The following is a 14,564-nucleotide window of genomic DNA, read 5'->3' as shown; positions in this document are numbered from 1 at the left end:
TGCGGCTTCCTGTGGCTGCTGTTCCTGCTGCTGCTGCGTCTGCTGCTCCTACACCTTTGGCAGGTTTGAGTGCGCAGCCCGGTTTATACAACCGCCTGCGGCTCCGTCTCCAAACATCCCACCGCATGCATTTTAAATGCAACATAAACATCCTTGAACACTGACAGAAAATCCCATATTTTATCCAGCATGTTTATTAAGTAAATAACACATGTAGAGGCTGAAGAGAAAAGACGGGGAAGGACGTGTGTAGGTGTCGTGTTTGTTTAACAGCACAATCAGTCAGATATGTTCTGATTAGTGTTTGTATTTTGGATGTATAGGAGGTTGAATATATACTAGAAAGAGGACTAAGTCAGTGTCCTAATATTCTGAGGCCCAGGCCAGGCTCTATACTGCGGCCATTTTTATAATAAATTATTATTTATGTAAGTGTGGCTAACATTAAGGCTCGAAACGAGACCCACATTTTTTAGGATTTAACTAATAATAGGCACAGGATTGTCTAAAGGTTAGCAAGAAAATAATACACGGAAAGGTAAATAAACCAAAAATATAATTTGATAAGGATAAGGATAGTTTAAAACTTTTTAAAAGGTGATTTAAAAAAACAAAACAAATATGATCCAAGGCTGTTGAAAAAAAAAAAACATATCGAGTTTAATTGTGTCATTATTAACAGCTGTTTTTACCTATCAAAACAGAAGTGGAACAGCTAACGCAGAGCAGGAGCATCGGTAGCTTCTTCTTCTTCTTCTTCTTCTTCTTCTTCTCGCTGTCTCCGCTATCGACGTCCTCCATCACATTAAGAGGCTGCAGGAGAAAAAGATATTGATCTGTGTGGTGTTCAGTAAACAGAGCCAGAGCTCAGCTGGTGGTCTCATCGACTGCACCTCTCAGAGACGCGGACCACCCATACCGCTGCACACGTTGTCACCCACCCACCCTCTCCTCTGCATAACAGGCCTTTTGGCAGTAACACACTTCCACCTGTGAAATCTCTAAAAAGCTCCGACCCTTATTACAAACAGAGGCTCGGCTCCCTCTGACACTGTCTTACACTTTTGTTTTTAGATGTAGTTCAAAAGCGTTTCCTAATGTAAAAAAAAAACCAAAAAAAAACAGAAAATAAGGCAGGCTACTTAAACCCAGTGTCCTTGGGCAGAGAGCAGCAGCAGCAGCAGCAGCAGCAGCAGCACGCTCTGGTCCACAGTGTTTGATTTTTAAAAAGGTTATTTTTGGCAGCTCTCTGCTGTTTACTCGTTTTTTGCGCCACGTTTTCCGCCCACGTGCTAACAAAGAACTGCAACTCGCTTACTGTCACTCTGTACCAGCGTGGTGATCGATAGGTGGATGAAGGGATTTGTGTTCTTGTTTTTATGTTGAATAAAAGCAAAAGGACTGGATCTGGAATGAGAACCGAAAGGACACAAACTAAAATAAAGTCAATAAGTTCAGTAAGATCAGTAAGGAAAATATATTTTTTCAATCACTTTTATTAAAAAAAAAAATTGTGCCGAGCTTTACAGTTCGACAGTGGGATGAGTCACGTTGGTAAATAACTTTGCCATAATACGATATTAATATGAAGCTTTTTCCTCTGATTTTTAGTAAAGCAATCCATTTTAAAGTAACACCAAATACTCAGCTTTATTTGAAGTATCCAGAGTAGTTTTTGCAGTTAATTGCAAGCATAAATAAGTGCCTTTTCTCCAATTTTCTCTCTATAAATGGCGTTATCATCTGCATATGCAACTCTATAAATGGCGTTATCATCTGCATAAAAACAAACACGCTACAGATGATGGTGGGATTCCACTAATTCTGACATGTGAATTCCTTATTAAACAGTTGTACTTGTTGTAGCAGTGGAATTATAAGGTTAGCATAGGAGGAGTAGCCTTCAGCTTTTGGTAGTTTTGCATGGAAAATATCAGAGGCAACGAAAAAAAACATGGTATTTTGACGTGAAGTATTTGTGGAGGCCATCCAACCATGTATGTGATGTTGCTAAAGAAAGAGCAGGTAAGTATGGCACACGTAAGATAACACAAACGAACGTGTCTTTTATTGTTGTAAGGCCGCTTGCATGCCCAAAAAAAAAAACACAAATGCATTTCCTCCGCCTGTTGCAGTGACCATATCCAAACCGAAATGTTCTAAACCAACTAACCTATTTTTTTTATTATTATTATTATTTCAACATTTTCACAAGCTAACACCACATTTTCTTCAAAAACCAGTGAAGAATATTAATATGAAGCTTTTTTTTTTCAGATTTTCAGTAAAGCAATCCATTTTAAAGTAACACCAAATACTCAGCTTTATTTGAAGTATCCAGAGTAGTTTTTGCAGTTAATTGCAAGCATAAATAAGTGCCTTTTCTCCAATTTTCTCTCTATAAATGGCGTTATCATCTGCATAAAAACAAACACGCTACAGATGATGGTGGGATTCCACTAATTCTGACATGTGAATTCCTTATTAAACAGTTGTACTTGTTGTAGCAGTGGAATTATAAGGTTAGCATAGGAGGAGTAGCCTTCAGCTTTTGGTAGTTTTGCATGGAAAATATCAGAGGCAACGAAAAAAAACATGGTATTTTGACGTGAAGTATTTGTGGAGGCCATCCAACCATGTATGTGATGTTGCTAAAGAAAGAGCAGGTAAGTATGGCACACGTAAGATAACACAAACGAACGTGTCTTTTATTGTTGTAAGGCCGCTTGCATGCCCAAAAAAAAAACACACAAATGCATTTCCTCCGCCTGTTGCAGTGACCATATCCAAACCGAAATGTTCTAAACCAACTAACCTATTTTTTTTATTATTATTATTATTTCAACATTTTCACAAGCTAACACCACATTTTCTTCAAAAACCAGTGAAGCTCATCTATGTTTTTTTTTGTTTTTTTTCTAAGCCTAGTGTGTAAATAATAATCCCCATTCTTTTCATATAGATCATATGTGTCAAACTCAAGGCCCGGGGGCCAAATGTGGCCCGCAAAGCAGTTTTGTGTGGCCCGTTGGAGCTTAAAAAGTATTTAGTAAAGTCCATGCAGCAGAGTTTCTTAACCTGAGAAATTAAAAGTTTTTTTTTATTATTATTACACAGCAAATGAACAATATTTGTAGCTTTTATATGTAGCTGTTATGGAGTAGCTACATCTATACCAGTGGTCCCCAACCTTTTTGGTTCCACGCACTGGTCAGCCAGTACCACCCGTTACTATGGACTGGTAGCAAGGTGCTAAAATTTTCAAAATAAAACATGTTTTTAGACTCTATTCTGTTAGTATCAGAGTCTAAATGACCTATTATTGAAAAATATTTTGCTTGTATAATTAGAAAGTACATTTTTTCACTGTGTCCCACTACGGCCCAGTACCAAATGACCTATGGACTGGTACTGGTCCGCGGACCGGGAGTTGGGAACTTATACAGTCTTATACAGTCTTCCAGTTACAACCGGCCCTTCAAGGGGAACTGTATTGCTGACGTGGCCCCCGGTGGTAATGAGTTTGACACCCCTGATTTAGAGTTTTTAGGCCCTAGAATAATATGCATGTACGGAGGTAAAGCACCTGGCTTTGCAATGTCCATAAAGTCATCACTAAAGTCAGGAAATTGTTGTGAAAAACAAACACACACACACACACAAATACGGAGGTCTTTGCCGTACATCCCTAGTTGACTCCACTTTTTCACTCCTCTGCTCCTCCCCACCTACCCTCTGCCATCCTCGCCTTTCTCCCCTTCCTTCTTCTTCTTCTTCCTTTCCTTCTCCCTCCTCTTTCTTTGTGTCTCTCTCGTCTCTCTCCTTCTCCTAATCTCCCTCTCTCTCTCTCTCTCTCTCTCTCTCTCCGTCTGTCTCCTTCTCTCTGTATGACCTCTGCTCCTTCCCTGCATCTTTCCACCACAGTTGAACAGATTGTGTCTGTATTCCAAGCCGCTTCCAAACAAAAGGCATGGGACCATTTCTCCAAAGCTCAGCGCAAGAACCTGGACATGTGGCACAAACAAGTAGAGGTGGGTTCACTTTGATTCTTTTTTTTTTTTTTCCTCTCCTTGTTTTGCCCTCTGTATGATTAATTACTTAAATGTAATATTAGCAAAAACAGCTAATTCCCCCCATGCATTTGAAACTAATGTGTTAGTCAATGCATTCGTTGACGCTGCTTTAAGACACCGTGATTAAAAGAGGGGAAAAAAATTCAGATGTCAAAAGAACAAATCTCCACGGTACAGTAAGTACTTGAAGGCAGCGGGAGAACCAGCCACGCCAGGTCCAATTCTACCTTTTATTCTCTCCCATGTCCCTTTCTGCTGCTTTTAAAGGAATACCAGCGTACGGGTGAGGTTCGTATTTCAATGTGAGTCCAGAAATGAGGTAACTCTCGACATCAGAAATTCCAAATGTTCCTCCTCTGACATGGAGGGGAGCTCCGGTCGATTTAAGATTTCGGTATGAAAGCTGGTGGACTGTGCGCCAGAGTGGGGGGGGGGGGGGGGTGGGCGGGGCTTTCTGAGATTAAAAACTCCATCGAAACGATGTGGCAGTTTGTCTGCATGGACCATTTAGAACATGGATCTGGAATGTTCCGCAGTCTTTAGGTGCTAGAGGACCATGTGCTGTATGGTCATACGTCCATGGGTAAGTCTTTATTCAAAATGAATGTGTCTGAAGCAGCTGTTAACCTCAAAGGTAGGTTTGTTTTTATTGTAAAAAAAAAAAAAAAAAAAGCAAATACACCACATTTGATCATTTTAATTTTTGGACATTTTATATTCCACTTAATATTCCACTTAGCTTAATGTTGAGCTATTATGAATCAAGTTTTATGTATTTTGCCTATTTTCCCATTTTGCGCTACCCATTAGCCGTTTGAGGCTAACCTTTAGTCAGCTTTCAGTGTATTTGTAATGTACAATTTTTAAGGATTTTTTTTTTTTAAGGAATTGACTTCCATGAATGTGTTTCCCTTACATGGTACTTTATATATGTAGGTTGCCTTATTATATTATTTTGACTATTGCAGTATAGCTTTTTTACCATTTTTGCTACTCGTTCTATTCCAATTGGTTATAAAGTTTACCGTTTAATTTAGCTGCCTTAACTTTTATTTAGCTTAGCTTATTTATCACTTAGCTTTTTTTTTTTTTTTTTTTTAACTTTTATTTTACTGCTTTTCCACTTATACTAATGCTTGACTAACGATATCACTTAGCTTTTTTTTTTTTTTTTTTTTTTGTATTTTTTTATACGAATTTACTGCGAGGACATGTGTCATAGTGACGTCAGTAAAGACCACTCGGACCATGGTCGTCTCTGAAGGATCCGTTCGATTGCAGCTCTTGTTCTCCTATTATATCTGCACATAGAGATCTATATTAATCCAAGGAGAACATGAAGTTCTGCAGAGTTATGTGAAGGATTTTTTTTTTTCCTTCGTTCTTATTAGGCCTCGGGGATAATCTGCCTGTTCTTATTCAGGCTTCCTCAGTGCAAACTTTCTTCATGTACACTGCAAATACAGAAATTCACTCTGAGTGAATACTGCTGCTGCTAATGTTGCTGCTGCTGGAAATGTTTTAATTCAGAAAAGTGTTTCACGACATGAAACAGAATCCTAAAACACATTTTGTAGCTGTTCATCTTCCGTCCTGTTTGTTTCAGTCGTTCTAAGAGAAACCACACTTCAGTTTATGGAAACCATACATATTGGTTTAAATTTTTTTTTTTAATAAACAAATGATCAGTTAACAATAGACTATGGTCTAGAAACAGGCATGAGCAAACTACGGCCCGGGGGCCGGATGCGGCCCTTTCATCTTTTTAATCTGGCCCGTTAAAACATTTCCAAATTATATAATTTATTCATATTATCATTATACCTCTGCCTTTTCCCTGCAATACCCACGTTTCCTCGATAGATGGCAGAAAAATGCTAAAAGCATTTTAGCCTTTATGCCTGACTTTTACTCGTCATTTATCTTAATTCGCAATGAGTCCCAACCATTGCACCGCGGCAAATTACTGTGCCTTGAGAGATCCTCAGGTCGACTGCGGAAAATGATCTGATTTCCCTTGATTTGTCTGAAAACCATCAATTATTCCCTGCTACTGGCAATGTAATTAAATCCTCTTCCACTAGGTGGCTGAAGCTGGGTATAAAACTCGCAGCCAATTCCTGAACTGCACCTAAGGAAGTAAAAAGATCGTAAAATTTCATTTTCGGACTTTTCGGACTTTTTTCATTTTTCGGGTCGCCGTGGAATTTTCTCGTGTAAAATACGCGCCGTAGCTAAAAATAGGTTGGAAACACAGGTGCGGAGTCTCAGGGATTAGGCTCCACGGTGGGTCGGACACAACTACAGCAGGTCATTAGTGACTCAATATTCCCTGTATTTCTACCTCCATAGCAGTTTTTCACAACATTAACATTACTTGGCGCAAACTTTACTTTTCTATATTTTTTCTGGCTAAGCTTTTTTTACAGTAGGTGCTAAGTCCAATGACTTACAGGTATCTACTTTAGAGTTTGACTGGTGTTAGCATAAGCCCGGGTTGAGTAAGTCGACTCGCTGCTGGGCACTTCGTCGTCAGACAGTCGTATCCACCGTGTTGTGTTTTCACTGTGATGCTCTGGCCCAGAGGTGAAATGAAGAAGCAGCAGCAGGTTTGGAGATGGCTGCAGCCTCCAGACAGAATGAGGGAACAGCTGCTTCCCTCTATCTGCCATTTTACACCGCGTATGTACGTGGGTGCACACGCACGCACGTACGACCACACACACACACACTCCAGATGGCACTTGGTGTGTGAGTGTGTGCCGGTGTGTGTAACGTACCTGTTTGACCTGGGCTACAAGCTCAGCCTGATAACGTCAGCTGACAGATGGTGCTAAGTTTATTTACTCCACAGCTGCCTTTTTTTTTTTTTTTTAGTTTTGCTCCCTTCAGCTTTTTAGCAGCATTTTCAGGCCTGCTGTTGTAAATATTTCATTGGTGGAACACCTATGGTTTGTACTGTACACTTACTGGTACTGTTACCATAACCAAATACCCTCAATTTTACACTATGAACACGTTATTGATGCTTTTTCCAGGTTTGTTGCTTTGCATTAGTAATGATATTTTTATGGCTACTTGAGTTATCCAGGACATCATTTTTGCAAAAATATTGAAGGTTTCTATGGACATGATGTTATTAAGATGTTTAGGCAGGTGTAGTACATAAGAGTAGTAGTACAAATACAAGGTTGTAGTACCTTGTATTTGTGCTTTTGGACTTTGGTACAGGTGAATAGGAGAATAAAAAAAATTGGGTTTCTAAGCGGAGAATAAACACAGTCTGAAGGTCTTGTAGACTTGATGATGATTTGAGATTTTTTTTTTTTTTTTTTGTCTTTTTGTCAGCGCTTCATTCAACTCTTTTGTCTACGTCGAGTACTCGGCGGTCGTGGAACTACCGTGTGCGTCTCCTCCCAGCAGCTCTGTTGTCTTTGCTCTTTAGTCTCCTGCTGCAGTAGTAACATCTCATCTGTTCCACTGAAGGACACACTGAGCCATTGTGTCTTTAACATCCATTCACCAGCAGGGAACCAAGGCGAAATGGGTTTTTAAACTCGCGCAGGCACAGATTTCCCTCATCTGTTCACGATTTATTGTAATGTCTGACAAAGATTGTTTGGTTTTTTTGTTTTGTTTTTTTTTCCTTCCAGACCGAACGGGTTTGTTTTCATTTGTAGCTGATCTGATTCAGTCTTCTCTGTCCTTCAACTGAAACCCACCTTTGTTTTTGTTTTTTTCGAGGCTCCAAACAGATGTATTTATTAGTGAGTCTGTCTGTGTGTGAGGCGAAAACCAAACACACAAACACACCGACGCCATTAGAAACCAAACACACAAACACACAAACACACCGACGCCATTAACTGATTAAATTTACCCAAACGTTGTAAAAACATAACCACATAACTCGATGATGCTAGCTCTGTTGTAACTATTTTCGCCATATTGGACTATTTTCACACTCACATTTTGTAATTACATGGCTAATTGGTAGCATTCTTGCTAACCTTTATATAGTTACGTTATCCTATATTTTAAATGTGAAAAAATGTTAAAAAATGACATTTTCCTTTTCAAAGAGGTTTCCTGCTGTTTGGCTAACCTTTAGCCAGTCTGCTGCCCCCATGTGGTAATCCTTTTTTTTTAATTGGATCCAGTTGGATATGTTGTGGTATGTCACTGCAGATTTTCTCTGTGGCTTCTACCTCAGATTTTAATTTTTTATATATATATATATATGTGTTGCATTAAAATAGGTTCAAATTTAGTTTACTTTTTTTTTTTGATTTTTTTTTCCCCCCGACTGTCATTGTCTCAGGCTGGTACCTGGCCTACAGTGCAATATCGGCCGTTTGTCAGGCCTTTCAAAGAAACTCTATATATAAAGTTTCTCTTTATATTATGCTCCGTCTCTTGAAGTAGCAACAGCAGTGTAGTACAAAACTGTGGGGTCTGGTTATATTTATCCTCCCATCTGCCCTGTTTGTGTGCCAGAGGAAGTGAGGTCTCAGATCTGGGGACCATCCTTTTCATCTTTATTCATCCACAGATCCCCCCCTCAGATCTGTCTCCTCCTTTCACTGGCAGCTCTTCACATGTGCATCACTGCGTCTGATGTGAGATGCTGCAGCGCTGACCCGTCTCCCCTCTTCCCCTTTCTTTCCGCTTTGTTCTGTTGTGCTTTTCAGGAGATCAGAAACATGCACAACGAGCAGCTGATGGGCATCAGACGAGAGGAGGAGATGGAGATGTCTGACGATGACATGGAGGACGCCCCAGACAGCAAGGACTCGGAGGACTTGAGTACGTATTTAACATTCACGCCGCAGCCCTCGTGTCAGGATGCACTGATTACCCAATCGTCTCCGAAATGTGAAACTAAAATCTGTACTTTCCAGCATTCTCGCTGACAGACGTCAGTATCAAAAACTTTTACTACGTTTTTCATTGGGTTCAGTATACATTTGACCGGTACAGTGCACTCTCTTCTTACAAAGTCACACTTCATCATTCATACAGTGCAGGTTCCTGACATTGGCCTGCAGATTCATTGATAAAGTTTCTGCAACAGGACCTGGTCTTGACAGGATGATGTTGTACGGTGCAAAGGTTTTAGGCAGGAGTAAACAGCACTTTCAGCATGGTAGATTGATAATGAAGGGAGGAAGATGGATGGATGGATGGATGGATGGATGGATGGATGGATAGACGGATAGATGGGTAGATAGATGGATGGATGGATAGATGGATGATAGATGGATAGATGGATGGATAGATAGATGGATGGATAGATGGATGGATAGATGATAGATGGATGGATGGATGGATAGATGGATAGATGGATGGATAGATGGATGGATAGATGATAGATGGATGGATGGATGGATAGATGGATAGATAGATAGATAGATAGATAGATAGATAGATAGATGGATGATATATGTATAAATGGATAGATAGATTGAGAGAGACTGTCTGATAAGCAACAGAAACCAAAGGTCTCGTATCTCTAATGATAATTTCTCCTCTTGTCAGCCTATTTCCACAACAACTGTCACCTGCGTCTGCACCGTCTCCCTCTCGGCCGCCGTTTCTAAGTATTGTTTTTTTTTTTTTCTTTTCTTCACCGGAGCATTTAATCATTCCGATCTCTTAACATTTACTAATATAACTGGGCTGCTAATCAGCATGTTAATGTATGTAAATGCAGTCCAGCAGCTCTGCCGCGCAGTCTTTAAATAGCAGCCGTGGTTATGAAGCCATCAGTCATTAGAGCTGCAGTGGCTTCATTTGAAAACGCGGCGACCGTTGAGCTGACAAGTGGGAACGGGAATACGTTCTCGTACTCACCTGTAGACCGAGGCTTGTTTTTTTTCACCTGGTAACGCAGGTTTCCTAACACCTGGAGAGTAGTTTGAGCTTGTGAAAATGACTCATCATGTATAAATTAATGCTTTGTTTTTATTATAAGTTGCCTATTTTATTTGATTAAATAATGACAGAAGGTCTGTCTACTATGTTATACTCCACTCCTTTATACCCCGTACTGTACTCTGCTGCTGTTGATTCTTTCAATAACCCATTGTGGGGGCGAATAAAGGACGTTTTATCTTTTCTCAGTTGAAGTTTAACTAAATGGAGATAAAACACTCACTTGGAAGTAAAAAGTCAGGATAAATTGAACAAAAAACAAAAAAGAGCGCAGTTAAATATGTGTAGTGAAAGAGCCACACTGAATACCCCCCCGTTCTGAAAGAATCATTTTTACACCCAGTAATTCCCTCTGAATGTCCTTGACCTACTGTATCAAGAGTCAGGCAGGGGTGTCCACACTTTTTTGGCTGCGGAGCGAGTGTTCAAATGACCAGGCTAAAATGATCAAAGTGCATTGAAAACAATGTGACTATATTTTTACTCATCAACTAAACATACGTAATTATTCATTATACTCTATGTTAGAGTGTTATTCCCCAAAGACTGGGTCGCGACCCTCAGGTGGGTCGCAAGAGATTTTTTTTTGGGGTCGTCTTGCATCATGTTTCCCAGGAGTTTATGAATAATGTCTAACGACTTGGGTCGCGAAGGTTTGTGACTTTTAAAATACTATTATTATTATTATTATTATTCATATTTCAATTCATTTTAATTGCTCATGACCTAGTAGATGGCAATTCACGTTTTGGGTCCCCCTGCTGGACAGTTACTGTAAGTGAAGAACCCTGTCCAGTTTTTGTTTTTGTTTTTTTTTTTACTTAAAATCCTCTATGATATTTTAAGTTTGACTGTGATTCTCCTGAAAGTCGAGTCCGACGCATCAGTCAAACACATATTTGTAATTCTGGCTGTTTTTTTTTATTTTTTATTGTTGTTCATTTTTAAAAGTGGACAAACTTTTCCCGGAAAGGCGTTTGGTTGAAGAATAAACTGATTATTTGTTCCTGTCCACAAAGCTCAACTGTGCACCAGGTCGATATCAAGGCCTGATACGTAACAGAAGGAGAATTGCTCAGATCTGGCCCAGTAGTTGACATCCCCTCACAGAGAGCTGATGGGGATCAGATCAATACTGTGCTCCAAAACCTGAAGCTGCCACGAACAAACACACACACACAGACACACACACACACAAAGGTGAATGCTCAGCCAGCAGGAGTTCATTAACGCTGCCAATGGTTGTACATGATAGACTAGAGACAGAACACAGCGCATGAACACCCACGCAAGAGCAGGAAACACACACTTGGAAACACGCACTCGCTCACCAACACACAGGATGGGCTTTATCTCCTCGGTGCAGTGGGTGGATTGCACTTCTCCCTAAGAGCTTCTCCTCGTGCTCCACAGGACGTGGACTTGAGCTGATAATAGTGGACATGTCTTGGCAGGTCTCGTATAATAATAACTCTCGATGTCTCATTGTCTCAGGGCCTCTGGTCAGACCGAGCCCTTAAAAGATGTTGAATTGTCACCTATAATAACGAAATATTAAAAAAAAAAAAAAACTGTTGAATTGTCACCTATAATAATGAAATATTTAAAAAAAAAAAAAAGACAAAAAAAAAACAGACGGAAATGAAGTCGTCAATGTAGCGCACTTTCAGAATATCTTGAGAAAAAAAAAGGAAGAAAAAAAAATACAACCTACAATAAATGAATGAAATATAAGTTACATTACAACGTAAACACAATACAAAGTATAAATAAGTAAAAAAAAAAAAGTAGTCGCAGTTACATCCCTTACTGTAAAATACTACAAAAGAATAAGGAATTTTGCTACTATATTTAATAAACAGACGTCAGTATCTTAAAACATGACTAGCCAATGTTATAGAGCTAAATTAGCTTTTGCTACTTATCGTTTTTTTGTGTTAGTCGGTTGAAGAAGATTCTTTTTTTTTGTGCGTCAAGTACCGATCAGCCACTAGTGGGCGGTGCCGCGGACCGGTAACGTCTCTCCCTCTCCTTGGTCATGGCTCCGATCATTATAAGACAACACATTTGGTCTACTTTAGCGGATGTTGTCGGATTCACATTGTTCCATTTGGCCAACATTCGTCTTCGCAGAAAATGAAGGTCCTTTAGCAACAAAAGAAGAAGTGATCAAAGGGTTGATAAAGGCCTCCCTCTATAGGCTTTGGGTTGCCATGGATTTCCAGCCATTAGTGCATAAGGTTTTTTAGAGGTTGGTCACATGTAGTGGAAAATTATATTCACCGTACGTCCTACAGAGGACACTCAGGAATTATTGTAATTTATGAGAGTCCTTATAGGACTTCCATCCATCTATTTTCATCTGCTTACCCTACGGGGTCGTGGGGGCAGTAGTCGCCATGACCGCCACCCAAATCACCCTGCACCGTACCAACCCCCCTGATCCTTCCTGTGGGTGGTGAGTCCACTGGAAGGTACCAACCGCCCTAACTGGGATTCGATCTTTCCCAGGAGGTGATGACAAAGACATCGCCTCTGGGCCAAAGCACCACCTTATAGGACTTATAAGACCTGTAAAGGATCTCATTCGTCCAGGTCATTTCATCCTAAAGAAAAATTCAGGCCCACAGCGGTTGGACTAGCTGAAGTTTCTTGGAGACATTTTGACTAATATATTTCCGTGACGTCCGTTAGTTCCATCCGAGATCTTTTCGTGACAGATGCTACAGTGTTTTGAGAACGCATTAATGAAGATAACATTTGACAAAATCTCCATTCTTGCATTCATGGTTTGAAGATTTAATGCAGGGATGCTCGCATCTTTTGTTTGTTTCAGCTCTTCAATTTTTACATCAAATGTTGACATCTTGACTAAATAACCAGGTTTAAAAAACAAAACAAAAAAACAAACAATCTCCATTCGTCTGTTGTTCTAGATGTATCCCAGGCAGAAGCGTTGAAGGAGGAGAACGACTCGCTGCGCTGTCAGCTGGACGCCTACAGGAACGAAGTGGAACTGTTGAAACAGGAGCAGGGAAAGAACCAGCCGATGAGGAGCGAGGAGGACAGCACTCACTCGCAGCAGCTCAGCTTCCTGCAGCAGGCACTACAAGGCATGCAGAAGGTAGGGTTCTCTTATCGACGCCGACGTGCTCAAACCTCCAGACTAACATTCGCATAACCCGGGGGTGTCCAACATAAGGCCAGGGGCCAAAACCGGTTCGCATGGGGGTTCAATCTGGCCCGCTCGATGAATTTTAAAAGTGAAAAAATGCACAAACACTTTATGTTTGTGACGTTTTGTCACATGATATTTCATTAAATATGAATGTTTTGTAATATACCTGTACTTATTAGCAGGACAACAAGGGGGTAAAACATGTACCTGTTGGTTTTTAAGGTAATTATATTATGATTGTGCTGGTCTAGCCCACTTGAGATCTAATCTAAACCAAAATGGGTTTGACACCCCTGACCTTTAACCCCATTTCCGTTATAATTTACGACGATTCTGTTTATTTTCAGTCTTGTTTTTTTTTTCTTCTTTTTCGCTCATTTTCTTCGTTCTTTGTTCTCCACCAGGTTCCTTTAAGTTTTTTAAGTCGGTGAACTTAAACGTTTTTTTTTTTCTGCATGATAAGAGAAATCTCAGCTGCCATTTATTCATAAGCGCCGACACATTTAACAGAAAGCTCAGAGCTGTCGGGAGCAGAAAGGAGGCTGCGGCTGTCTGGAGCCGCTGTTAGACTTTCATAAGATGTTCTTTAAAAAGTCATCTTTTCAGAGGATTCTGCTGATTGGAGGCTTTTTTTCAGTGATGGATAAAGGTTTGACTAGAGATTTGAGGGCTGTATGGTGTTCTTCTTTGGAAGATTTCGAAATTTCTTAAAGGTCACGCATCCTCAGTCTTACCCTGACAAATTAAAGTCATCTCTTTGGATTAAATAAGAAAGAGGAGACCAATGCACTAGAAAATTGGATAATGGAAATAACAAAAGAATAACAAAAAAAAAAACTAACAAACAACAAATTAAATCATTGATCTCCCTGAGAGATCGTGATGAAAGAAACATGTTTGTTTTAAAACAAGGCCAAGATTAACCTTTTAACAGCCAAACAACGCTGAAATGGCTCAAAGATGGACTCAAATATCTTGAACTTAGTCCACGGAAATGTACGTACCATATTGCTTTTAGATTTCCAAATACATTGAAATATCTAAACCCAGAAGAAACAAGTCTGTTTAAAATCAGAAAAATATAAAACAACAAGACTCAGCTGGACAGGGAATCTTTTTTGGCTGTGTTTTTGTGTTAGCGTCTTAGCGTCTTAGCATCTTTTAAAAACCTCCGAGAACAGATGACCCGTCAGTGATTCATCGTTTTGATCTGCAAGGAAAAACGAACGCAAAATGAAGTTGTAATTTCTTCCGATATTTTTCCTTGACATCGGTAATTCAGCTAACGACGGTTCAAATGTTACCCGTTTGATGTGAATAGCACAGAATATTCAAGAGAAGATCTTGGTTCAAGACACGATTCACATCAACGGATATCT

General features: G+C 39.9%; 1 protein-coding gene across 3 annotated transcripts in view; it reads left to right on the top strand.

The window, feature by feature from the left end:
* Positions 1-14,564, top strand: part of enox2 (ecto-NOX disulfide-thiol exchanger 2) — a 173,927-nt gene that overhangs the window by 145,714 nt on the left and 13,649 nt on the right. For all 3 annotated transcript variants that reach the window (XM_017039392.2, XM_025062934.1, XM_008326491.3), the window contains 3 exons: positions 3,925-4,031; positions 8,765-8,879; positions 12,944-13,131. In XM_017039392.2, coding sequence (XP_016894881.1) covers positions 3,925-4,031; positions 8,765-8,879; positions 12,944-13,131 — 410 coding nt within the window. The remainder of the gene's footprint in view (positions 1-3,924; positions 4,032-8,764; positions 8,880-12,943; positions 13,132-14,564) is intronic.

Source organism: Cynoglossus semilaevis, chromosome 15 (genome assembly GCF_000523025.1).
Source record: "Cynoglossus semilaevis isolate Cse_v1.0 chromosome 15, Cse_v1.0, whole genome shotgun sequence".
Classification (NCBI taxonomy): Eukaryota; Metazoa; Chordata; class Actinopteri; order Pleuronectiformes; family Cynoglossidae; genus Cynoglossus; species Cynoglossus semilaevis.
This window is presented reverse-complemented; position numbering and strand designations above follow the sequence as displayed.